The 27,928-nt window shown below is 42.0% G+C and overlaps 1 protein-coding gene across 1 annotated transcript in view; it reads right to left on the bottom strand.

Moving 5' to 3' along the window:
• The window catches only part of LOC121867560, a 34,724-nt gene extending 12,813 nt beyond the window's left edge, over window positions 1-21,911 (bottom strand). Inside the window, exons 1-3 of the mRNA XM_042367563.1 lie at window positions 19,563-21,911; window positions 4,878-5,000; window positions 4,083-4,266 (exon numbers count right to left, since the gene is read on the bottom strand). Coding sequence (XP_042223497.1) covers window positions 4,083-4,266; window positions 4,878-5,000; window positions 19,563-21,471 — 2,216 coding nt within the window. The 5' untranslated portion in view covers window positions 21,472-21,911. The remainder of the gene's footprint in view (window positions 1-4,082; window positions 4,267-4,877; window positions 5,001-19,562) is intronic.
• Window positions 21,912-27,928: the final 6,017 nt, after the last annotated feature.

Raw genomic sequence — 27,928 nt, 5'->3', positions numbered from 1 at the left:
CGAATGTGGATGTTAAACAAGTCACTTATCATCGTGTGTGAACCATCACTCTCTTTGGGCGAGTTACGGCTTAGTGACACCCAAGTTCTGTGTGTGTGTGTGTGTGTGTGGCTACTAAAGAAAGTTAAGTCTCTCCCCCAGACATGGTTGATACATAAGACCCTGGCAGCGTCCTCATGACTCCAGACGACCAGGGGAGTCAACAGACCCAAAACAGGTAAATCAACCAATCTCTCTCTCTCTCTCTCTCTCTCTCTCTCTCTCTCTCTCCTTTTGTTTGAAAATGTAAAGCCATCTCACAGACGCCAATTCACGGGCCTCCAATTATTTCACCCTTGAATGATTTTTCGAATTGCTGCCTGCCAAGTTTCAACCTAGTCCGACAACTAGAAAGAAAGGGAGTCCAGGAACATGAGAAAGATGAAGGAAGAGAGAGAGAGAAAAAGAGAGAGAACTGATTGAAGGGAAATACTACACAAGATAAAAGGAAGAGTGATATAAACATCCTGTGACGTGATAATTGTTCATGTGTCAGTTGTCTGCTGATCACTTGTGTGTGGTTGTGACTTTCACCACCAGATGATAATTAGAGGATTTTGCTATGTATGACTCATTTTGGATTAATTCAACCTAATTTAACCAGACTCGATTCGATTCAACCCAACCTAACCAAACTTAACCCAATTCGATTCATCTCCACTCAACCCAACCTAACCAAATTTAACCCAATTCGATTCAACTCCACTCAACCCAACCTAACCCAACTTAACCTTAGTGTACTGTATTCACACTATCCCTAATGATCAGTCTTACCTACACAACCGAGGACTGAGAAAAATTGTTAACCCGCCATGTGGAGCTCGAGTAACGAATGAAAGATTAATTGATATAGTCAACCCAGAGAGTCACGTACGACAATAAATAAATCCGTAGTTTATTGTGGTATATGTGAACCATGAGGGATTATGTTAATATTCCGACATTAGCTCAAACAGACTTCTGTCACACCATACAACTGAAACCAACATTTTTGCTTAAGAACTTCAACTACGTAGACCTGAACATTGACCAGTGACACGGGCAAATAATGTTCATTAAGTAAACGTCAATAAGTGTCCCATCGAGTGCCGCCTGTCCTGAGTCGGAGGTGACGAGGCGGTGTTGGTCATGGTCAATCAAGGGAAGCATCTTCTTTTGAACCTATAAGCTAGAAGCAGATAAGCAGGGATGGAAGTGAAGAAGATGGAAGGCAGGGAGGAGCGTAGGGAGGTGTAAGGAGGGGGTAGGGAGGTGTAAGGAGGGGGTAGGGAGGTGTAAGGAGGGGGTAGGAAGGTGTAAGAAGGGGGTAGGGAGGTGTAAGGGAGGCAAGAAAGGAAGTAGGGAGGTGTAGGGGTGACAAAGAACCCCGCGGCAGTAATAACAGCAGCAGCAGGTGGGAGGAAGAACTTGTGTCACCATCTGTCTGCCTGTGACCACACCACCGTTACCACCTCCACCGGCAGCATCCCCCCCCCCTGCCCTCACCCTCCCCACACTCCACTACTACCATCTATCTCCCCAGTTCCCCCACCTTCCCCTCCCCACACTACACTACTACCATCTATCTTCCCAGTTCCCTCTACCATCTCCCCCAGTTCTCCCCCTTCCCACACCCCACTCGGCTCCTCGTTTGCTCAAGTGCACAACAATGCATCATTAAATAGCTACACACGCCACGTCATCTCCTGTATTGACGGCCTCAGAGCAAGTCATGATGCACAAGGCTGAATGACACTAAATTATTTATCGTCCTTAAAAATGTTAAGGTGACGATAAGAAGAGAGAGAGAGAGAGAGAGAGAGAGAGAGAGAGAGAGAGAGAGAGAGAGAGAGAGAGAGAGAGAGAGAGATGAGGAGAATAGAGGAGAGGAGAAGTGAGAAAACTAGAGCAGATGAGAATAGAAGAGAGGATAAAAAAGAAAAAGAGAGAAACAGAAAGAGACAGAGATGAGGAGAATAGGGAGAGAGGAGAATAGAGGAGAGGAGAAAAACGCAAAAGAGAAAGAGAAAGAGAGAGAGAGATATTTCCCTTTATACCCAAGGCATTGAACTACCCCCTCTTTTTTATACCCAGGGCAATAAACGGAGGTACAGTGTTTTCCCAGGCGATGCCTCCCCTCGACACTGACTGGAAGGAGGTTATAAGAGCCTCTCTGTGTGCCCGTCACGACCACCACCGCCGGCTATGTCTGCGTCTTTGTGGGATTTTGATGACTCGTAAGATCAAATGCTCTCTCTCTTTGCAATACACCAACCATAGTAAATATACATCCACCATACTAAATGTATTCCCTGCAATATTGACTTCATCCCCACAATACAACCACCATACGTATTACATATCCACTATACATCCACTATATTTAACTAATCCACCAAAGACATAAAACTCTAAGTCATCATATCCATCATTCAGAATATCCCACTTACACTCACTAGATAGGCACCATATTCACTATACATCATTATATCGCAAACACATAACATCCACGACACAGCTACCAATCTTATGTACACCCAACAGTCACCACCCACCATACAATCACTACACTCATTATAACACATAGCAAAGGGGAAATCTCTTAATGGTCGATGTTTTCACACCTTGAGAACATACCTACCATTGTGTTTATCAAGACCCGCCACGCGCCCGCTTTCTGCACCAGGAACCAGCCCGTGAAGGATGGAAAGTCTATTATGGTGAGAGAATACTGAGGAGGACGGTAGCCAGGTTGTGAATCATCATCATTGTGAAAATTAATTCAACTTTGGTTCTGTTAATGACTTCAAAGTGACTGTTGACAAATGCGTTACAGAGAAACAGTGGTAAGAGTGGTAACTAGTGGAGGTTTTAATATCAGATATACTATAAAGAAAGCTTCAAAAAATAAATATACTACTACTACTACGGCCACATTAATATCAGTAGCAGTATGTGTTATAACCTGTGTGTGTGTGTCGACGAAAAGTATGAAGATAAACGAGAGTTAATAGGTAGGAGTGTAATGTCTGTCCTTAAACATGTGTCGAGGAGATCGTGGCTACCTCGCCTAGACCCCACCATACGCTGTTCTCCCAGTGAAAGTAAAGGATACAGCCCCACGCTCTGGCAGGTGCTTTCGTTTCTTCGGCTTTAAACTTTACATCTATAACATCACGGTGAAAGTCATTCCTCTGACCACTGAATCAAATTTCTATCATGTATATAAATCAATTGTTACTTCTGTGTGTGTTACCCGGGTAAATTATAACTGGCAACTGAACGAGTCATCATATAAATTCCTCAAGTTCCTCCTTTGTAATTTATCTAACTGGAATGTAATACTTCCTCGTATGCTAATACATCATATGATAGACAATTAAGATGAATTAATGCAGTTATAAAAAAATCATCGCCCGTAAAATAACATACAAGTGGCTAACCGTCTGTCGGCAGAGCGTGACGGTACACCAGCCTCGTATTATTCCCTTTCTCTTCACTGCAAACAACAAACACGGAAGACGAGAAACCAAGGTTTAAAGCGACTAATGCTGCCGACACAAGAGCATCACGGCCGACACAAGAGCATCACGGCCGACACAAGAGCATCACGGCCGACACAAGAGCATCACGGTCTTAAAATTGCCCTGTTATTATGTCGACCTTTACATGGACCACAAGCGGTATACTGGACCATCATAATCATTGTATTTTCTTCATACACTAGGTAATAAGAGATGGCACACCTCTCCCCAGGCCCCCGTGACGCCATTTCATTGTTCGTTCTCAATTTATTACATGGACAGATAAAGGTCCTACATTGTCCACTCAAAATTTGAAGTATTTATTCAGCAGTTCCAGAGTCCCTTTATAAATATCAATATAAAGTTCCGCATTCATCCTCTACCGAATCTTAACCTGCCAAATATGTATATATACACACCGCGTACATTAAGAATAACGGGTAAGAGAAAATACTTGTATATCAAAGACAGATGTGCCTGACTAACATTCCTCAACACAAAAAAAATTGAAAAAAGGACTGAAACATCAGATTTACTCACTAAGGCTCCGTCTTGGGCCTGTAGCCTCCTCCCGCCTCCATGTCTCTGTCCTTGTTCTTCTCGAGCTTGTCCTTCTTCTTCTCTTTCTCCGGAAGATCACCAGCGGCCGGCGGCTCATCAGTCTCGTTCTTCAGCTTCTTATGTTTCTTGTTCTTGGCATTAGGGCCTTTAGTGAAACCGTTACCTGCCACGGAGAAAAGTGGCAACATTATTACGAGTGTGACCAACAATAAAAATACCACTGGAGGAAGAGTAGGCATCTTGTGAACTATTAGGTTAGGTTTGGTTAGGTTAGGTTACATATATTCCGGAGCGTATGTTTGAGAAAATTTATTAGTTAGAGAGAGCAATATAGGTATCTGTGAAATATATTAAGATCGTGATTATCATAATAGTACAAAAGATAAGTGGTAAATAGGTTATATAAATTTTTATTAGTTGAGGATTATGTTATTTTGAGTCTGTGCTTTTCTGTAATCCAGTAGGAATTGTATGATGTAGTTTCTACGGTGATTTTTTTTGCTCTTTTTTATTATTCGATTAGTGTTTTACCTCTACTTATATTCACTGTTGCTTTCTATACTACTACTACTAGCTCCACTTTACGACTTAGCATTAATACTACTACTACTATTATATATATACATTTACTATTACTACTAGCGGTTAATGTTACTACAACTATTGCAACTATTACAACAAAAACCGAAAATCCAACAACCATTATTGTACGACGACTACTACTGTTACTACTACCACCACCGTTCCAAATTCCACAAACATCATAGGAGATACCTGGCTTAGTTGAGGCGGCTGGTGGGGTGGGCGGGGAGGGGGGTGGCGGGGGGTTACCGGTGCCGTGGGAGGACCCCGGCAGGTGACCGTCAAGAGAGTCCCTTTCTGGGTGGTCCGGGTACGCTGTAAAAGAGGTAGAAGGTTAGCAAGATTCCTATTGGCTATTGTTACATGTTAGAGCTTCTATGGGTTTAGAAGAAGTTAGCAAGATATTCAAGTTAATTTTAGAGATTGAAATAAAGGCGACACCGTTATTAAGAAGATATCTGTACACGTTAAAAGACCAAGACGAGGAAATTTGAAGTTTGGAAGTTAAAGTTAATCATTGAAAAAATAATGGTGATTATATGAAATTTTTGGTCTGATAATAGATCGAAAACACACCAGTCCTTAGAGTAAGTTCCTCAGAACAATGACCCTCTGCGTACACACTGGCGGGGAGGCGACGTGTGTACCAAACGTTTTACCACATACGTGAACAATGCAACACAAACATCAACTGACAACCCTGGAGGAAATTCCTTAGTGTAGAAAGATAAACAATCTTAAAAGAGAGAGAGAGAGAGAGATAGAGAGAGAGAGATAGAGAGAGAGAGAGAGAGAACCAACTCTAGTTGAGATAGGCCGATATCTAAAGGGGTCTTAACTACTGTATATGTTTCACGTAGATAATCAAGAGTAACGAAGAATTTGTCACTCTGTGTTAAACTGAGCTTGAAAAAAAAGTGTAAAAGTTTCTTATAGGAATATATAATTTCCACTTACTGTAAGTCACAAAATGGGGGTAAAAAAAACTAGATAAAGTACACATTTTAAGCGATACACCTTGTTTCATTATCAAGGTGTATGAAGAAAACACATCTGCTTCACACACCATCAACGACGTCAGTGTAAAATACACCCATGTGACGCCTCACCTGATACTAGTACTGTAATTACAGCCACGAGTCAGGTGTGCATCGACTCCTCCATATATCACACACGGGCCCTGTGTATCAATCGGTATCCTTCCTAGTCTGCCCATCTATCTCTTATCTACACTGTATCAATAACATCTCAATCGCTTTCTCTCACACCTCCGCCTAACACAACCCTAATCCCTCTCTTGCTCCCTCCCTCCCTTCCTCCCTCTCTCCCTCCCTCCCTCCCTCCCTCCCTCATTCACACAACCAACCATAAAGTAATTTGATGAAAGAGCCGTGATGACGGTAGTAAATGCCGATATTAGTAATAAATGGACCAAAGAGGAGTGAGCGGTCCCTATTATTACCGTTACCTGCCACTCTTATTATGAGTGACTGGACCACATCACTCCCCAACCATTCTCTCTCTTCCCTCTTGTCTCCTTCCCTTCCCTTTGACTCTTCATCCTGGCTCCTACTCCTGTCACTTCCGCCTCTTTGCCCTATTCTATCTCCTTCCATTCTTCCTTCCTGTATCCTCCCCTCTTTGGTGTGACTAATTACTTAAATAATTATAAGGTGTTACTAATACCACCTTTGTGTGCGTCATTAGTAAGTATTGGGTTATAATCTCCAACAGCTTAACACTTTTGTTTACTGTAATATATAAGATTTTTATAAAAACAATAAGAATTTGTACACTCTAATTACCCCATATAAACACCGCTCGTGTTCGGCGCTTGAGGAAGTACTCTAAGGAGGGCCCCGGTCTGAGTGCTTGGGTTATGAAGACAAGTAAAACGTGTTTGGTGTAGTTCATAGAAACAGTTTCATAGATTTTGATATATTTCAAAGGAAATACACACATCAATGTCTGCCTCAAATAAATATATATATATATATATATATATATATATATATATATATATATATATATATATATATATATATATATATATATATATATATATATATATATATATATATATATATATATATATATATATATATATATATATCCGTTGTTTGCATAACTAAACACATTTACATACAGTAAGTCATTAAATATTATAACATATATGTAATACCACACATACTGTACAATATGAACATACATTTCCATAAGAATTCATATTTACTATGTTGAAATGCCCTGTAGTATTACCTTCTCCCCACTAGTTATTATATATCATATTTGTATCACTTATGTTATTTGTATATTATTTGTCAATCAAGTGACCCATTCCCCCTTATGTAACTATATTTTCAGCCTTCTGGCTGCCATGCTCTTTCAATAAACCGTTAATTATTATTATTATTATTAGTATTATTATTATTATATACATACATACATACAGTACATACATACATACATACATACTGAACCTAATATCTGAGTGACATCGGTGGCGCTAAATTAAATACAAGAATGTTATGAGTGTGATGGTGAACCAGCTGCCAGGTAGTGTGTGATGGTGAACCATCTGTCAGGTAGTGTGATGATGAGCCACATGTCAGGTACTGTGAAGGTGAACCAGCTGTCAGGTACTGTATGAAGATGAACCAGCTGTCAGGTACTGTAATGGTGAACCGTCTGCCAGGTAGTGTGTAATGGTGAGACAGCTGCCAGGTAGTGTGTGTGTGTGAGGATGAACCAGCTGCCAGGTGTCGACTTGTTCACCTCAAAGGTCACGAGTTTGGCTCCAGTACTACACTGGGACTGAAACAATAACTAATTGAGGTTTATCTAGTTTATCAATAGCTTGTATTTGTATACCGAATAACGAATATTATCAAGAATATTTTAAAGGAGAAGGAATATTTGAATTGCAGGACGCTTCTGAGACAATATTCTTGGCTGTTGTGAATAGACTTTTCTTCTACCTTCATTTGGGAGGTTTAACTATTGGACGCTTGGTAGTGTGGGTCAATGTATGTATGTGCCTGCGTATGCCACAATCAACTCCACTCCACTGATAAAAACCGTGTAAAGTGAGATGAGATCACCACCTGGCATCAGTTATCGTCTCCCGTGTGTGTGTGTTAGTGGTGCACAGAACACTATATGTTGTTTATTGTAAGGTGCGTGCAGTAGCGTAACTGTGAGTACCCTACAATTATCATGACGTTAACGGATCTATGTAGCGGGTTGACTGTGGTGCGTACGGTGGTCCCCTTTTCTTCGTCTGTGTTGTGGTATACGGTTTAATTCTCACCCCATCCCCACACACACACACACACGAGAAACAGAAAGACAGTATGTGTACAGAACATTGGGTTTGAGGCGATCCCGACTAAGCGCATAATCGTATATTTTTAATAAACAAAGTCAGCTGTGAAGGGCTCCTGTCTGAGCATATTATCGTCTATAACAGGGGTTCTCAACCAGGGGAATTATTTCAGGGGGAATTCAGGTTTTCAGGGGAATGTATATGTACTAATATGGAAAAATAAAGGATTTTCAGTATTATATGCATATTATTTGGAATGCACTTTTTGAGGCAGACAATCTTGGAAAGGAGGGGGGAATGACATTCTGACATATGGTGAAAGGGGTGCATGGGGCAAACAAGGTTGAGAACCACTGGTCTATAATAAAGTCAGCAATGAGAACCCTTGTCTGGGCATATTATCGTATGTAATAAAGTCAACTATAAGGGCCCCTGTCTGAGCATATTATCGTCTATAGTAAAGTCAGCAATGAGAACCCTTGTCTGGGCATATTATCGTATGTAATAATGTCAGCTGTGGATGGCCACTGTGTGAGTGCTCTGAGCAGTGTTGTCTGAAGCGGTCAGCTGGGAGGGCTGCATGAGGCGGTACCTGACACACAATGGCTACTCACGACGCTGGTGCACGACTTCCTGGAGGGTTAGAAAAATCACTTATGTCGATTTTTTTTCAGAGATACCGTTTTAGTAGTAATGGTGGTAGGGATGATGTTGGTAATGATGTTTTGGGAGTATATAGCAAGTGTCCACACAAATCTGCTCTAATATATATATATATAGTATATATATATATATATATATATATATATATATATATATATATATATATATATATATATATATATATATATATATATATATGTATATATATATATATATATATATATATATATATATATATATATATATATATATATATATATATATATATATATATATACAAATATATATATATATATATATATATATATATATATATATATATATATATATATATATAAATATATATATATATATATATATATATATATATATATATATATATATAATATCTTGATAAAATCACACGGAAAATGGAAACAACGAATTTTAGCTTTCGTCTTTATTCAAGACATCTTCAGAGGCAACTGGATTACATGGACAGAGAGAGCTTAAATATACAGGGTGACCTAAAAACATGAGGTCAGGTCAAAATGATGACATCCACTAATCCCCACACCAGACAAACAACATTAAAGATCAAAATTTACGAAGCATCAACATAACTTAGAAGCAAGATCTGCCACATGGTGTTTCGATACGTAAAATTATGATGTTTTGGTATACAATATGAGGATGGTGTAAGTGCTCTCCCTACTGTTAATTTGAGTGTGTGTCATGTGTTCGCCCGTCAGTGGTTAGATTACTGGTGCAGAAAGGTGGTCAAGAGGTGGTTGCAACAAGCAGTATCACTTCCACAGGAATATACCTAGGAGGGGGTCGCTGAGAGGTGGCTGAGAGTCAGTGTCGGCCAGGGCCCTGAAGTCTCCTGCCCTGAACTCCTGCTCATGTTGCTTCTGCTGCGCTAACTCACGCTGGTGGCGGTGGTGTTTACAGTTACACTTACTCTCCTTAGGAGGCATCCTGGCCAGGGATGACCAGTGTAGGAGTCGCATCTTGATTGTGGTCCTTGTTATCATTTACGTGTAGGAGATAATGTCAAGGGGTGACAAGGAGCTTTCCATTCTCCTAGAGCGGTAACGTAGATAGTGTCATATAATGTTTATAATTTTGTAAATTTCTTCAGTGAACTAGACTCGCAATGTGTACTTCTCCTCAGCACTCGCTAGTAAGACACACTTGCATAATGAAAAGCTCTTGCCTTTTTCTCCATCTTAGAACATCAGGAAATCTATAATGAACGTAAGAAATGAGGATTCTGTCCCTTTCTTTTTAGATCATAATATCCACTGTTGTGAAGCTAATGCTTACCCATAACGAAACTTCAAGAACTGCTGTTGTTTCACCTGACAAACGTCCTGCGGTGTTACTCTATGTTCATGCTTAGAGAAACGAAAATCAAGTTTCTTACGTTAATATTTAATTTCACTCACACTGGTTTCTCGGTCATGGGTGTTTCCCGTTGAAGGTTAAGAATTGGATGAACAACCAGCTTGTCACAATGAACGTCACGTTATAAAACACCCAATTTTACAACAGTTTCGTGATTACAGTAAGGTAACAAGATCTGTAGGTTTTCTCTAGGTACACCTGGTCACAGTTCTTATGGCGTCCATTCCTTAGCACTCGGCTGATCGAACTTCACCTTAAGGCACTGACTTAAAAGTTCCTCTCTATACGACACTAAAACCTTATTTTTCTGTGTCTATTATATATCATTATATGCACTTAACCACAACGTTGACACTGTTTGCACCTTCTTATCTTCTAAGAACAGTCAACAAAAATAAGTTTGGAAGAGCATTTAAGAGTTGTTGGCGGGTTAGCCGTCACACCTCCGTCTGTGAGCGGCCTCACGCCCCCACTGAGCCTGTCTTGAGTGTCTTCACCACACACACACCATCACCACCTATTTCCAGACAACAAGGGCACCTCGCAACACTTAGGTGGTTGAAGTTCTTGTGTAAGTATTCTAATTACACATATTGTATATAAGAACTTCTATCTTTATCCACACACACACACTTACGTTTGCGTAATAAGAGTTCACGAGTACGTGTTTTTCCACGCTCGAATAAAAATAATACGCTTTCCCAGATGTGTGACAGACCAGGTGTTACAAGCCAGGTGTGCTTCTGCCTGGCTACCGTACACAAACGAAACGATATTGGATACATATTACCGTCAAGCAGAGAATATAATAATGCATAAACAAACGATAAGTCTACACAAAGGCCTTGTCAGATAGTTCCACTTAGCTCTTCCCAGCTACCTGTTAAGTCAACTTTAGGTTTTATAATTAATCTGTTTTTCTTCTTATTTTGTAAAACAATACACGAGACAAAAGTGATGGAACAAACCAGAAACAAACAATTCACGGTGGTATTTATCTTGTAAACTTGGACGTGTGCCAGAGCTCTCAAAACACCAGCGAAAAAACAGTGACTAGTTCAACTACCCCAAGCACACAATGCATATTTAGAGTAATTAAAGCACTGTATTGGGTCATGTATTGAAATAAATCCTGAATATAGTAACACAAATTTTGGCCGCTCTAGTGAGGAACATTTTACAACAAAAAGCAAAACTCTAGAACAAAATATATTAAGTCCAGCTGAAACGTTTGTGGAGGGCTTAAAATTGTGGCTTGATTGTGACAATATATCACTAAAAGAAAAATGCCAAAGAGTTTCCTGTTTTACTCTCCCGCAAATCTTCCAAATGAACAGCGATGAGACAAATATTTTCAGACGCCGCCAGAAAACAACAACAGTTCCCAGCGTGTGCACCTGGACCCTCTAGATAGGGGATTGGCTGTGTACCTTCAGTGCTCACAAACACACACACACACACACACACATATATACATACACACACACATACATACACACACACATACACACACACACAATACACACACACACAATACACACACATACAATACACACACACACACACACACACACACACACACACACACAATACACAGCACACAATACATACATACTGCATACACGCATACACAATACATCCACAAAACACAAACACAAGAGCAGATGGTTCAGACCTTAACGGGTGTATGTGCTCTGCCGCCTGTATCTTACACAAACAGTTTACAAAACAAAAAATCTAGTCATACGTTCAGCAAACCGGAGAACCAAGACAACAAGTGTGCGTGCTTGTTCATGCGCCCGTGTGTGTGTGTGTGTGTGTGTGTGTCCTCACCAGCAGTAACTTGGTGTGGACAGTAACAAGTGATCTACCGACCACTTGAACAAGTCTACGGCAACAGACACCCCTCCTTCACACACATTGTGATACATTAGTAATAATGACAATATTAATTAACAATGAGATTACTAATGAGAATGACTGTAAATCGTCCTCTTTCCCCCCATTTCGTGTCCAAAAAGTTATATCTGTTTGGCAAAAAACGTTAGTTCATTTTTAATGCTTAATCGGCAACCCACAGTCATGAGCAAGACCCGAACCCACACTGTTCAGGTGACATTGTAATAATATACTGTAATAATGTGTTCATCTACTTGTGTAACCCTCACAGGTTCTATCCATTTACTTCCATTTTCACCACTAAATATATCCACCAGTATTTCTGTCAATGTAATTTCCAATACATCCATCAACTTATCCATCAATTCATCACTCTATACAAAAGACTATAAATACATATCCCCTGATCCACCTTTCTATCATCTATCCACTTGTCTATCTTGATCTATTCGTCTATCAACCTTACACAGATACACCCAGCCTTGTAAACACTAAAACACCTTCAGTCTTCTATATACAGTATACTCGTACACAACACCACCACGCTACACCCTCGTTCTCTCTGGGTGGAAGAACAAACACGAAATAATTTAAGAAACTATAGAAAAAAAAATGGATCAACTGAAGATTAGACACCCCAGCTTATTTCAACTAAAGATTAGACACCCCAGCTTATTTCATCTGAATATTAGACGCCACAGCTTATTTCAACTGAAGATTAGACACCCCAGCTTATTTCAACTGAAGATTAGACACCCCAGCTTATTTCACCTGAATATTAGACGCCACAGCTTATTTCACCTGAATATTAGACACCCCAGCTAACTTCACTTAAACTTAATCACACTTACATAACCTAACCTAACCCCCTTTCCCCCATGTAGCGTTGGGGTGGTGAAATAAGCTGGGGGTGGTGAAATAAGCTGGGGGTGTCTAATATTCAGGTGATCCGAAAGAATTTATATAAAAAATATTAGTCATTGTCAATTCTGCTGGTTGATTTAAGTTAAAGATTCACTTTCCTGTGCTTTTTTTTTATTATAGCTGAATAACAATATAAAAACATTTACTTTTTCCTTATCTCATTGTTGCTGCGTTGTCAAGTACGATAATACACGGGTGATGTATATATGAGAGAGAGAGAGAGAGAGAGAGAGAGAGAGAGAGAGAGAGAGAGAGATAGAGAGAGAGAGAGAGAGAAAATTATCTCCTCTTAACCATTGTCACTTCCACTTACTAACCTACTATCCCCTTTTCTCTCACTCCCAGGAACCAAACTGATTCTCATGATTACAAAGAAATTTGAGGAAAATTACCAGAATTCCCTCACTCCTTCTCCCACGCCCACCTCCATCCATCCATCCATCCGCCCCACACTCACCCACATCCATCTACCTCCCTCACTCACCCACATCCATCTTCCTCACTCACTCACCCACATCTACCTCCCTCCCTCACTCACCCACATCCATCTCCCTCATCCACATCCACCTCCCTCCCTCCCTCCGTCCCTCCGTCCCTCACCAGTATCCATCTCCCTCCCTCCATCCCACACCCATCTTCCTCCCTCAATCCCTCACCCACATCCATCTCCCTCCCTCCATCCCACACCCATCTCCCTCCCTCACTCACACACCATCTCCCTCATTTACTCACATCCACCTACCTTCCTCACTCATTCACTTTCCTCCCTCACTCACCTTGCTCAAGATTTTTCATAAAATGCAGATGTATTCTTTAGACAAATATGAATGACAACGTCGGTGTGACCAAATGTCGTAGCCTCCATAGTTTCCTAGTTACAGTACTTGAAAGATCTCGCGTTTATGTGGGTGAGCGTGGAGTGAAACAGCCGTATATTTGTTTAAATCTATCCCCATCATACCACAGTGACATATATTTGGACTATAATAGTAAATGTTCAAAATTCCTTCCCTCTTCTTCAATGAATGTGTCAGCAAGTCGCACCACTGATTGCCTGAAGCGCTCCAACATACCTGCAGTATGCCCATTTCCCTCGCTATTGTCACACAGGTGAAATGGGCTGATGCACCATCATGCATGAACCACAATTGACGTTGACTTCTAATATGCACATCTTCTAGTAGCACTGGCAAAGTCTGCTCAAGGAATGCCATTACAAATCTCCAATCACCCGTATGATAAAAGATACGGCCGATAACATTATCCCCAATAATCTCCTGATGTGCTGAGCTAACTGTTGAGTAATAATTATCTTTTGTTCATGTTTGCAATCTGTGGGTGCTAAAAACTCCGTGCCGTGTAAGATTGTTTCGTCTGTAAATATAACCTTACTTGCTTGCAAACAGGCGACCATCAACACAGTAATGCAAAACCTACCGACAAAAGTCAATTCGTCGGGGATAGTCAGACGGATTAAGCGCTTGAGCTCTTTTATGGTGAACTGGGTACATAATTATATGGTTGTCTCACTCCACTCTCACAAACATTAACTTTCAAGAGCTATGAGAGGGGGGGGGGGGCTCCACATTTTGTCATATCGACATTTCCCTTTTTTTTCTCAAGATACACCCTGAAATTTATGAAAGCTTTGAGAATCACCATGTTCAGTGTGTATGTCTGTATGTACTGTATGTATGTATACATACATACTGTACATACAGACATTGTTTCCTTATTTCTCGTATTAATAGATATGGTTATTGTTTACAACATTTAATATCAGATTCATTAGTCAGTCTTGCTGTGATATTAAAATGCCCAACGTAATTACCGGAAACACTTCAATGTTTGATGATGAATAAACTTGTTCTTGGTGATGCTGTGCGCGCTTGAGTGCATGTTTACTGTTATATATATATATATATATATATATATATATATATATATATATATATATATATATATATATATATATATATATATATATATATATATATGTATGTATGTGTGTGTGTGTGTGTGTGTGTGTGTGTGAATGTATAATAATATGCCATTAAAGCCAAGATGACTGTACAGTATGTCATTAGAGGTCTTGTATCAAGGAGTGTCTAGGTAGACAAAAAAGTACGGAGAGTCGTGAGTGGTAGCCACGGTGCCCCCTGGAGGACAGTTATGTGTCAATAGCCGATTAAGAATGGTCGAAATTTATCTTAAATCTAAAGTGCAACAATCTACTATCATGCTTGTACACAAATATATCCCAGGCCTTCTGAAGGATAAATTCAGAGTTCGTCTACCAGGTGACACCTGGGGTCGTATAATGGCCTCTTGTGGCCACAAACACAATTCCCGTACGGCCGCACCCTCCAAACTGTACCTCAACCGGCCCTCATGTTTGTGACCACGATGGCATCAATACACTATATTTCTGTTTCCCAAAATACCGATGAATTACAACTATACACGCTTCACTGGGAAATCAATTTGCGAGTGTAATTAAAGTATGCCAGTACCGTTATACAGGTAAGGTGGGCGTGTGACAGTAATTCCCCAGTTCATTAAACCTGTCAGGAAGATATCTGATACAGTTAGCCGATACTTATGCAGCTGACGCCTCACACACAAGCCAACGGCCCCTGCTAGGCTTCCCATTTTCTCTCATACCGTCCCCGAGTGAGAGAAAACGGATACCTGCCATATGGTGTAGCTAACTGAGAACAAAATGAGATGATTACAGTGGCGAGAGCTGCGTCATGGTTCAGCACCCCGGTATACACAAGTCAGTGTGTAGATGTTAAGTAGCTATTAAATGTAAATACTACACAAGAGCCAGCGAGAGAACACCAAGCACAGGTTTAAGGAGTATTAACCTTAGTACGGATTTCACATTTACAAGACACAACGAAGACCTGACATAAGGACTTTCTAACCCTCAATATCCATGACCGAAGCCAATTTAAGACTAGAGTCCAGTAGCTGTTAATACCTATACACTGCACAAGACAGGTAGCACAAGGATACCAAGTGAACATCAAGGAACAAATAAATTCTAAGTTTACTTCATATAAACCCTGAATGAACATCGTAAACAGTTTTGAAAGGATGATAAGAAGTAACAACATGGAAATGCGAGCGGCTGAGACAACGGGTTTATACAAATCACGGGTGTAGTTAATGTATCGTGGTATACAAGCCGCAGCTGACGCGTCCTGTGGCCACCCCAACACCGTAATGTCTGTATAGAGAAGATAAACAATGACTTGTGCAGAAAAGAAAAGAAGAACACACAGGGGGGAAAAAATGTCTCGGAAGAACGTGACTTTTATGACCTGGTCGCCGGTGTGGAGCAGCAGTGACAGTGGTTGTCAATGTATCTACCTGCGTCTTTCTTGTTAGCTACCTATACATTTAACTTTCCCTCCATTTCTCTATCTCACTTTCTTCACCAACATGAGCAGGCCTGGCACCCTCCTAGCACCACCCAGGCTTCTACATGTGGACACAAGAGGATCTATTGTTTGTGTGGAGACGTTTACCATCGCTCCCACAGTGTACTATGTGAGATGTAGGTTGGTGTAGTGTAGGTGGGTGTGGTGTAGGTGGGTGTGGTGTACGTGGGTGTGGTGTAGGTGGGTGTGGTGTAGGTGGGTGTGGTGTAGGTGGGTGTGGTGTAGGTGGGTGTGGTGTAGGTGGGTGTAGTGTAGGTGGGTGTAGTGTAGGTGGGTGTGGTGTAGGTGGGTGTGGTGTAGGTGGGTGTGGTGTAGGTGGGTGTGAGTGTAGGTGGGTGTAGTGTGGTAGGTGGGTGTGGTGTAGGTGGGTGTGGTGTAGGTGGGTGTGGTGTAGGTGGGTGTGGTGTAGGTGGGTGTAGAGCCTGTAGGTGTAGGACGTGGAGTATGTGGCTGTAGTGTACATTTAGCAAAAACAAATATCACAACAGCCCTTTAAGTTTAAGATTTCATTTTGGTAAACACTGATAAAGAGGAACCTGCTATTAACATTGGTAATTTATATAACGCATATGGCATGGGAGATACTGGTAACCTGAGTTTTATGTTCAGAAGTGTAAGATGTTTGGTTTTAAATATCATTGTTTGCATTATATCTTATGTATAAAACAATAAACAGAAAACTATGATTAACATATACAATGAATAAGCTCCCAGAACACATGTCAAACAGCCACTCAATGAGGCTTGGCTTTGACAGGTATCTGGATGTCCTCGTTTATGCTTTTATATGACGATGGCAAAATGTGACATGCAATCAGGAAGACAGGTGTTTCTAAGTCCAGGTTGGTTTAGTTAATAAATACTGGTACAACTTGCCAGAAACTTGAGGTCTTACATACTGTGGTGACTCTAATTTTGTCAGACTGTGTATAATAGAGATGCAACTACTGCTGATGGGCCATGTGCGTAATATAGCCTCTGAGACATATTGACCAGACAATGTTGGTAATCTTACTGTAGACATTATACAATCATAGTCTCTCTCTCTCTCTCTCTCTCTCAAGCATAAAATTCAAACTTTCTCATGCTGTGGAGATACAATGACTTTACAATGGCCCAAGAATGTCTTAAGAATACAATAACTATAATAGTTCATGTTTCCCTTAAAAATCTTCTAAAAGTAACTTACAAAATGTCCAAGAGGTGTTTATAATGTCTTAGATGTCGCAAATGTTGAATTAAATTTAATTGAAACAGTTTTTTAGCCAGAAAAATACCCTTACAGAGTGGATAATAATAACAATATTAACATGGCTGAGCCAGTTGAGAACCTGAGCTCTCTTGAAGGTACCTGATTTATATTGTACATTTATCTCGAGGAAGTATTATGTAACATTTAGTAACAACTGGAATAGTACGATAGCATGGTGGTAATAAGAACATAGCGATGTTACCACGGTTATCACTGAGATATATATTTTTTTTATTTATTTATTTATTTTTTTTTATTATAAGTTTATAAATAAATTACAGTGGAATTAAAAAACATAAATATAATGGGGAAGCAGTACAACATGGGTTGTACAGTATTAAGGTTGAACAAGAGGACAGAGCTGTCAGGATTATGTCTAGTTGGCAAATATATTTATTGCAATGGTAATTTCTTATCTATTTACATGATAATTTCTGATAAAACGGTTTTGCGGTTTTGATGGTACAATAAAAGCAGGTACTGTAGGTATTACAAGAAATATTAATACTTGGACAATAGATATTTTTAGGAGATGATTTAAAGGAAGGGAGCGTAGTCTTTGCTCGTATGCGTGGGGGTAAGTTGTTCCACACCTTCACACCGTGATATTTTATGGAGGTCTGTCGTAAAAGAATCCCCCTAAAATAAGGATTCTAAACAGGTCCTAAAGTGATAAAAGTGTCCAACACCCGTCACCAACACTCCATTATTCACAGTTAAAGGGGGTATGATATCGCCCCATAGGTTAATATTGAGGGTAAAAAAAAATCAAGCCTTACTGGGTTATATTCCCGGGTAGTGATGCAGCAGGAAGTGGCGGCGGTGTTGATGGAGAGGGCAACTGCTTGGTCACTGTCTACCAGTACCACGGGTCAAGCGAAGTGACCGTAGAGCATGTAAGATTGGGTCCCAATAAGGACAATGTGGATTTCACCACACAGTATACTAAGCCTTTGGTAGGCATGGAGGTAACGTGGCCGGCACTTAACTTCACATACCTGTAGTTAGGTATCCAAATACAGCTGGGTGGACTGGGAAAGCCCCGGGATCGAACCAACAGTTCTTAGAAAGGATGTTATTGCTATATCCACTCCTACCGCTATATCCCGCACTGGGGAAGTATCGTGGCAATTCATAATCATTAACCTGAAGGAAAGTTCCCTGATAACCCACAGCATTAGGAAAGTGAATTCATAATACAGCAACCTTACAGCAAAAGGAAAGTGATTCTACAGTGCACAGAATTAGGAGTGGTCTCACAATATATAGCACCTGGGAAGTACCTTCACCACAGAGCACCAAGGGAGTCCCGTCCAGCACGTTATTATCATATTCAAGGGTTGAGGCGGTCATTGTACAGGCTGGCGGCTGGTACTTAAAAGCGTTATTTACCCAACAGTCAGTCACTCGTGCGGGAGACTATGTACTCGCTGGCTGGTGTGTCTTGGTTCAGGTGGCAACGTGAGGTTAAGTCCCGAGTTTTACTTTAAACTAAGCGGTTGAATAACTTGGCAGAGTATTTGAAAGCTTAAATAAAGTTTTAGATTAATAAGTGTTCTAATTATGTTATTTGGAAGTATTTAATTTACATTATATTTTTTCGAAACGTTTAACGTTTGCTTTTAAGATAACCCCAAAAAAAAATAATAATATTATATTTATTTATTTATTTATTTATTTATTTATTTATTTATTTATTTATTTATTTATTTATTTATATGCGTCTTTAACTAAAATATGCTGCTGTTTATAAAATTGTGAAGGTGAACATACAGGTAGAGAGTTGATAAATTTATCTTCGTTTTAGAAAACCTTAAACCTGAAGCAGTAGTGTACCAAACTACACAAGGAAGGTCTTGTGGGAAGGTAACAATGGTGAGAGAGAAGTTTGTGTTTCTGCCACATAGTTAAGTCTTATGTGTGGCTGCACGTATGTAGATAATAAACCAGGAAGTTGCCGTTTCATACGACCCTACCTTGCTTGGGTTCATAGTCAGGAAGCACAACACTGGTGGTAAAGGTCCAGAACTTTTCGGGGTGTTTCTCACGCAGGGACACCTCCTCCCTGACGGAGGCGTCGATGGGGTGCGGCAGCGAGGATGATTTATGTGACTTCTGGGACTTTGAGTCTCCCTCGGTATCCTGACTATGAAAAAATCGATGAATATCTGATAAGTTTTTGGATCCTTGATCTTTACCGCCTCTTTGATCCTTGTCTCCCGTGTCGCCAAAGAGCATCTGGTAGTGCTTCCCGCTGTGGTTGAATGCGTGACTCCTCTTCAAAGTGCTGAAAGTGTCGGAGAGACTTGGTCGTGTTGGTTTCTTTTTCTGTTCCTCGTGTGATGAAGTCTCCTGGTCATCGTCGTTAAGCTCGTCGTTGTACTGTCGTTTGTACTTCTTGGCCAGAGATCTGCTGATAGACTTACTAATAGACCGACTAACTGACCTGCCGACTCTCTTACTTAAGCTCCTCCTCAACTGAGACATGGAGTCTGTAATTTGGTTCACTGAATCGCTGATTTTAGACTGACCAACTGCAAGACTTTTTCGGCTAATGTGAATGGCGGGACTGCTTACATGACGCTGTAGTTTACTTTTAGACACTGACGGCGAGTTTCCCTCCGAGGACCCACTCGCCATCCTCTCTAAATGTCTCCTCCCAGTTTCAGGGTCAATTTCTATAGAGGCGCTGAAACTTCGACTCATATCATCATCTTCTTGGTGTCTAGAATTCATTTGTTCATTTTTCTTTATTTCCGCAAAGCTGCTTATTCTACTCATGTTACCTGTGCCGTCACTAGCCTGGTCCTCCCCAAAGTAGTCTTTGTAGACTGTCAATTTGGCGAATGGAACTGGGCTCATGTATGATATCCCTCTGTTCTCCTTGTCACTTGACTGCAACGCCGAGTGACGCCGATGAACGGGCAAAGGCTCGCTTGGTGAAGATTCTATTTTCCTGGGCTCTGATGGACTCCTATTTTTCCGTGAAAGTCTTTCCTCGGACAGCATCTGCGGAGGAGTCGCAGATCTGATAACATGGAGATCGGCCGGGCTTCTATTAGGTGTGTTACCTGATTGTTGAATGTTCCTTTCTAAAGCTTGACTGTGTCTTGACGCAAGAGAGTCCGGATGTTTGAGCTGGAGCTTAGCAAGCGACGTTGGTCTAGCTGGCTCGAATCTCGTGGAATTTCCCTCTGTATGTTGTGTGCTCTTATTCTCGATATGATGAATGAGGGGGGTTGGTCTGAGGGGAGAACTAACCTTTTTGTGACCATAAGAAAACGGAGTAGTGGGCTCTGGCGTCGACCCCCTCGAGAGACGATCGAAGTATTCCAATTTTCCTTTAAAGGGTAGTGCTGTGTCGGTGATGTGCTTCGTCGATGGTCCGAGGAATGAGTAGCGTCGAACTGGGATTTTCTCGATGGGTGCATTGCCGTCAACGTTGGGGTATAAATAGGAAAAACCAGGTTGCATCAGGGGCTGAGGTCGCCGGACGAGGACGGTCTCGTCCTTAGGCGTGTTGCTGCCGCTGTTACTCTTAGGTACACCGTCTTGCTGGGGCCATCGGGGGGATGAAGCTGCCGGCGAGTGCTTGTGTCTTCTACTGTCTTCCCTGCGGTGTGGTGATCCCCTGGGAGAATGACCGCTGTCATGTCTAGAAGAGTGATGATCACCTTTCTGTCTGGACGTCCTGGTCTGATCATGAGACCTATGAGATCTGTGAGATTTTTCAGATCTTTGTGATTTACGGGACTGTCCGGACGGGGAATTGGCAGCACTGCTGTTCTCAAGGCTGTCCTGAAATTCAGGACTGTTCTGGAACAGTTGGTCAAGACGGTATCGCGCTGCATACAGCTGGTCAATCTCTTGATCTGACACCGCCATAGTGACAAGCGTAATCTTTCACCTCTCGAAACTAACTTCGATAGAAAGGCAACCTTGTCAAGACTCCTCGGGACCCGCTGTAGTGCTCTACAGTCAGCAGAACACGTGCACCATGGCTGTGCAGGAGGTGGACTGTGGGCAAGATCCCACAACAATCCCCACAAGACCCTGCACCAACTGAGTCGTGTCCACTCATCTTAACAACTCCATGAGGACCTTACAATAGTTAGACACTAGTCTGGAATATTTTTCGTAACAAATCAACATTTCACTGAACGCTTCACTAATGACTAACACCTAATACTGTACTTCCAGTATCCGACTTTCCACAACACAACGATATTTCATAGTCCTCTGTTGCGACGAGAGTGTTGAGGACGTGTGAGGGGAACAGTGGTCGCGCAGTAGTGTGAGAACGGGGAAGCGGGAGACGCGACAGGAGCGTGGCGGGGTGCACCACAGACTGAAGGCGAAGAGTCAGATGGTGTCCGGGGCGGTGAGGAGGGGCGGTGCTACCAGTGTTGTGGCCATGCCGCCCACAACACCCCCGACTCTTCCGTGCCCACCCACCTCTTGTCCCTCATACTTCCGCCCATCTGGTGGGAACGAGAGAGGTTGTGGTCGTATAGATAGTGGTGGTGATGAGTGACGGTGGTTTTGGTTGTAGTGATGGTGATGTTTTACTCTACGAGAGGTGATAACAGTCGTAGTGATCGTGATAATGATTATCTTAGTCAAAACAATAGTAATTGTGATGTGGTGGTGGTGGTGTGGGTGGTGGTGGTGTGGGTGGTGGTGGTGGTGGTGTAAGTGGTGGTGGTGGTGTAAGTGGTGGTGGTGGTGGTGGTGTGGGTGGTGGTGGTGGTGGTGGTGGTGTGGGTGGTGTAAGTGGTGGTGGTGGCGGCAGCAGTATAGTCAGCCTGGTAGCGGCATCTTACTTGGTCTTCATTAACATGAGTCTGGTCGACCTCACCCTGGCCATATGTTTCTCCTCCTCCACCACAACACTTCCGCTCCCACTATGGATGTGTCGTCCTCATCTTCCGTGCTTGTTTACGTCCTCTTAAAGGCCACTTCCTCCTCTTGATATTTTTAGTCTGTCTCCTTGCAACGCTTAATAACTTGGAGCCCTTGGAGGTCAAGTGAATTTATGTCTCATACTGGATCTTAGTGCTGTGTCATTGGTTCATATTATTACTGTCACCTCACAGGCGTCTGGAAACAAACGTTATACATCAAATCCTACAGATCACCCTTGAGGTTGTCTCCACCGCGTGAGAATAGAGGCGCTCCGGGAACAATACTATGGCAAACTGGTCAACTTCTGCACGTCATGATGACTGACATTTCTAACAATGCTCTCTGGGGCCGCCGTTCAACCCCGGGACATAGCGTCTGTAACATAATATAAGGACAGCATGATGGACTCTCAACATCACCAGCATCCCCCAACACACTGATGCTTTTGAAAACAACGTCGGACTGACCTTCCCAGCCTTCTCCTGCCACTCCTTGGTTCTGCTCCCAACAACCACAACACAGTACGAATTCGAGCAGAAGGTGCACACGAGAAAACTTCCTTCGTCAGAAGTAAACAACACATCCACAGAAGGCTACACGAAGGAAGAGAGATTCAAAAGTCCTCTTAGTGGTCTGATAGCTGATGGAGGCGATAAATTTCCACCTCATACTGTGAGTTCGTAGAGGACATAATCCCACCTGATGTTATGATCTTCAACCATCTGTCCAGCCTGCGAGGTGTGTGTGTGGGGGGGATAAACAGCCTTACTGACAACGCCCGTTTTTATAAATCTTTGCCTCATTAAGGAATATCCACCACACACGAGGCGACCACCTGGACAAAGGCCACTAGTCGTGGTGTAGCGTCACACACACACACACACACACACACACACACACACACACACACACACACACACACATCACTAAGAAAAAGGTCAAATGTAAGCTTGTTTATATTTAGCTGCAAATTAGCGGTACGTATCTAGCTTTATCTCACTCTTTGTATCTAGCTGTAGTGTATTATGCTTTAGCTAATTGATATAAAACTTCTTTCACTGACCCTTTCACCTAACGTTGCAAGCTGAATCCATACACCAACTCTCGCGGCTCTGTACTTGAGTTACGACGACCATAATGACTGTGGGAGGGGGGGGGAGAGGGTAAGTGTGTGGGAGGGTAAGTGTGTGGGAGGATCAGTGTGTGGGATCGTGAGGATACGTGTGTGGGAGGATAGAGGTGGGGGAGGATAAGTGTGGGGGAAGATAAGTATGTGGGAGGATAAGTGTGTGGCAGGAAGATAAGTGTGTGGGAGGATAAGTGTGGGAGGATAAGTGTGTGGGAGGATGAGTGTGTGGGAGGATAGAGTGTGTGGGAGGATAAGTGTGTGGGAAGATATGTGTGTGTGGGAGGATAAGTGTGTGGGAAGATAGTGTGTGGGAGGATAAGTGTGGAGGATAAGTGTGTGGAAGGATAAGTGTGGGGAAGTGTGGGAGGATAAGTGTGTGGGAGGATAAGTGTGTGGGGATAAGTGTGTGGGAGGATAAGTGTGTGGGAGGATAAGTGTGTGGGAGGATAAGTGTGTGGGAGGATAAGTGTGTGGGAGGATAAGTGTGTGGGAGGATAAGTGTGTGGGAGGATAAGTGTGTTGGAGGGTAAGTGAGTGCGTTAGGGGAGGGGGAAAGCATACAAGTGAATATTGGCACGAGTGTGGTGAGGATGGAGAATCATAGAAAACAAGAGGAGATTCTATGCTTTGATCTGCCTTATGTGGGTGGGTAGGAGGGTGGGAGGGAGAGACAGGAGGACGGAGTGTATGAGAAGGAAGATGGGACGGGGGGTGTGTGTGTGTGGGAGGGGGGGTGGGTGGGATTTGGTGGGAATAACACACAACATCTGGTCAAACAGATTGATATCATAGTGAGGTGTGAGAGGTGTGAGTGTTTGTTGGTGGGAATAACACACAACATCTGGTCAAACAGATTGATATCATAGTGAGGTGTGAGAGGTGTGAGTGTTTGTGGCGCCCACTTGTCACTACGGGAATTTCATCAGCCACAGCTGTCTGTCTGTCTGTCACACACACATTGTATTTGTATCACTTATGTTACTTGTATATTATTTGTCATTCAAGTGAAACACACGCACACACACACGCACACGCGCACGCACGCACACGCACGCACACACACACACACACACACACACACACACACACACACACACACACACACACACACACACGCACACACACACACACACACACACACACACACACACACACACACACACACACACATTTTTCTGGTGTCTTCCCAGTCCCTTAACTACTAAATCAACTCGACCACCTTACCTAGGGGTGAGATATCAGGTTAACATTTATATAATTAAGTGTTGTTCAAGTTAAGTTGGGTTAGGTTAACTAAGTGATAAGCGGTATAATACAACCACTGGTGCAGTCAACTCCACACCCTGATATTAACTAACATGAAAAGAGTTTATTAATAAGAAAAATGAAGCTTGTCAATAAGTTGTGGTGTACCTCACAAGAGTGTACAAATTCTTAGAATGTTCTGAATTCAAGCCAAGTTTGGTAAGTCTGTAAGGTCTCCGGTCGTTATTGAAAAAAATATTAGGAATTAAATGTCCTCCAGTCAACCATCTTTTATGTTAACAAACATATTTTAATGTACAATATTTTCTTGTCCTCACAACCCACACAATGTTTGGTGAAGAGCCGTCCAGTAGTTTCTGTGGGACGAAGAGTAACGGAAATAAATATATAAATTATCAAGTAAACATTTATCCTCTTGTTTTCTTATATTCTACATCTACACCAAGCTTGGTGAGTAATTTTTTTTTCTTAATTTCCGTGTAAGAAGTCGTGGAAATCTTGAGTACAGACAAACCCACTCGACAGACTAACAGGCAGACCGACAGACAAGAAAGCAATCATACATATATATATATATATATATATATATATATATATATATATATATATATATATATATATATATATATATATATATATATATATATATATATATATATATATATATATATGAGAGAGAGAGAGAGAGAGAGAGAGAGAGTACGCTTTAGGATGTACTGTACGTGTATATATAGAGACTCGCAGACAGACAGACAAATTATATCTACATACGATCTAAATACTGTCGTCAGTTCACCTGGCATAATACAACACAACCACAGTTCCGATATGTTAATCATTCTTTCTGTACAGGTATGGAAACAGATGGCAAGGCGAGGGGCAGCCACGGAGGCTACCGCTACTCTCGCCCTTGTAAACCTTCACAATAAAGACGTAAATCTTAATACTATACTTGTGTAACCGAAGCTTGAGGTCGCCGGCAGCACCACAACACCACCACAAGAAGCTAAATAACATAAGACAGACGGGGGCGCTGCTGGGGTAAGAGGTATTACCTACAGGAAGTTGGGACTTCACACGCACACACAAAAACTTTATACGTGATTACTGTCAGAAAATCTGGGTTGAGAATGATAAATACATAACGCACTTGTGGCTTAAGAACTGTATCCTCTTACCGTGACAGAGGAACACACACCGTTACCTGCACGTCTCGCTCCCATTGTCCCCGTTACGCGACCTTAAACTTATCCTGGCACCAAACACATGTTCATACTTCTTACCTTGATGTGTCTGTGTTATAGGACATCCTCCCATGGTTGTGCAGAATCTCGTTTAAAATATTCGTTTGAACTTTGAGATACACAGCTGGACATAGCAACAGAGAACCACTCAATAAAGAAGGCGACGATGTACAACACACACCGCTCAGTTATGTGTTGTTCATAAGAGGTCCATGAGTGAGACGTAACGAGGTCCGGCCATACTAAGTAACATAACACTGTCTTCCTTCATGAGGTGACTAAATGGTGTGGACGCGTCACACTTAAGTAACGTTATCCACTCACCAGACGTCGACATTAGCGATACAGTTTCAGTTTAAGGCATTTAACCCCTTGAGTACGATGACTTAACCCCCTGAGTACGATGCCTTAACCCCCCTGAGTAAGATGACTAAACCCCTTAACTACGATGACACTATACTCAGGGGGTTATCATCGTACTCAGGGGGTTAAGTCATCGTACTCAAGGGGTTAAGTCATCGTACTCAAGGGGTTTATATATAATTCAATAGTGTATGTCAAAGAAACACGGCGATGATATTTAAATAACGTGAAGTAACAGAAGCTGGAGGTTGAGTTATTGCTTTAAAGGAATAAATACCAAAGGTAACTCTAGTGTTCCGAGCACAGGATTACTACACCTGGTGACATAACACACACACACACACTGACTCTCACCTGCAAGTGTGTGTGTGTGTGTGTGTGTGTGTGTGTGTGTGTGTGTGTGTGTGCGTGTTTCATAAGCGCGTATACTATGATAGAGTGTTATATAAAGTTCACCTTATCAATCAGCTAATGACTGAGACCATTAGCTCACGTTCTTCCTACCCGTACAAGTTTAGGCTCCATAATACTATACATTAACCTTGAGTAACATATGTATTAATTCAACTCCGTGCATATCCATTTGTATGTATACCCTTGAGTATACTTACATCCTTACCTGTACTTGCGTTTGTACCTGTAACTTCACCTTTGCTATTCTAAAATGATCATAAACTAAAGGTGTTATTTTTCAATGTTTTGTATTTTTATTAAGACACTACGCAAGATTAAACATCAAGTCAAACATTATACTCACACATATTTCTGTTGACTAATTCTGTTCACTGAAAAACACCGATGACACCGTTATTCCTGGGAGGGGGAGGGAGGTGAGATGGTGATGGGGGAGAGGAGGAGGAGGAATGGGGAACGGATGGAAGGAAAGGAGGAGAAGGAATGAGGACGGGAGGGAAGAAGAAAGAAGGACGAATAGGGAAGGGAGGAGGAAGAAGGAAGGGGGAATGCGGAGGTGAGACAGGGAGGAAGGAGGGGGGGGCCTAGGGAAGAGGTCACGGCGCGGCAGGTGTTGGATGGCTGAGGTAATGGAGGGAGGGAGGGAGAATTGGGGGAAGGGAGGGAGGAATTGAGGGAAGGTTCAGGTCACTGGTGCTAAAACAGAAGTGGGGTGCTGGAAGGGAAGTAGGACAGGGAGGTTATGGTGGTGTAGGGAGGTTATGGTGAATTGTCAAGAGGAGAGGTTATAGGTGTAGGAGAGGTTATGGTGGTGTAGGGAGGTTATGGTGGTGTAGGGAGATTGTAATTGGTGTGGAGGGTTATGGTGGTGTAGAGGTTAGCAGGTGGTGTAGGAGAGGTTATGGTGGTGTTGGAGGGATTATGGTGGTGTAGGAGGTTATGGTGGTGTAGGAGGGATATGGTGGTGTAGGAGAGGTTATGGTGGTGTAGGTTGAGGTTATGGTGGTGTAAGTTGAGGTTA

The sequence above is a fragment of the Homarus americanus genome, unplaced genomic scaffold (assembly GCF_018991925.1).
Source record: "Homarus americanus isolate GMGI-L3 unplaced genomic scaffold, GMGI_Hamer_2.0 scaffold11214, whole genome shotgun sequence".
Taxonomy (NCBI): Eukaryota; Metazoa; Arthropoda; class Malacostraca; order Decapoda; family Nephropidae; genus Homarus; species Homarus americanus.
This window is presented reverse-complemented; position numbering and strand designations above follow the sequence as displayed.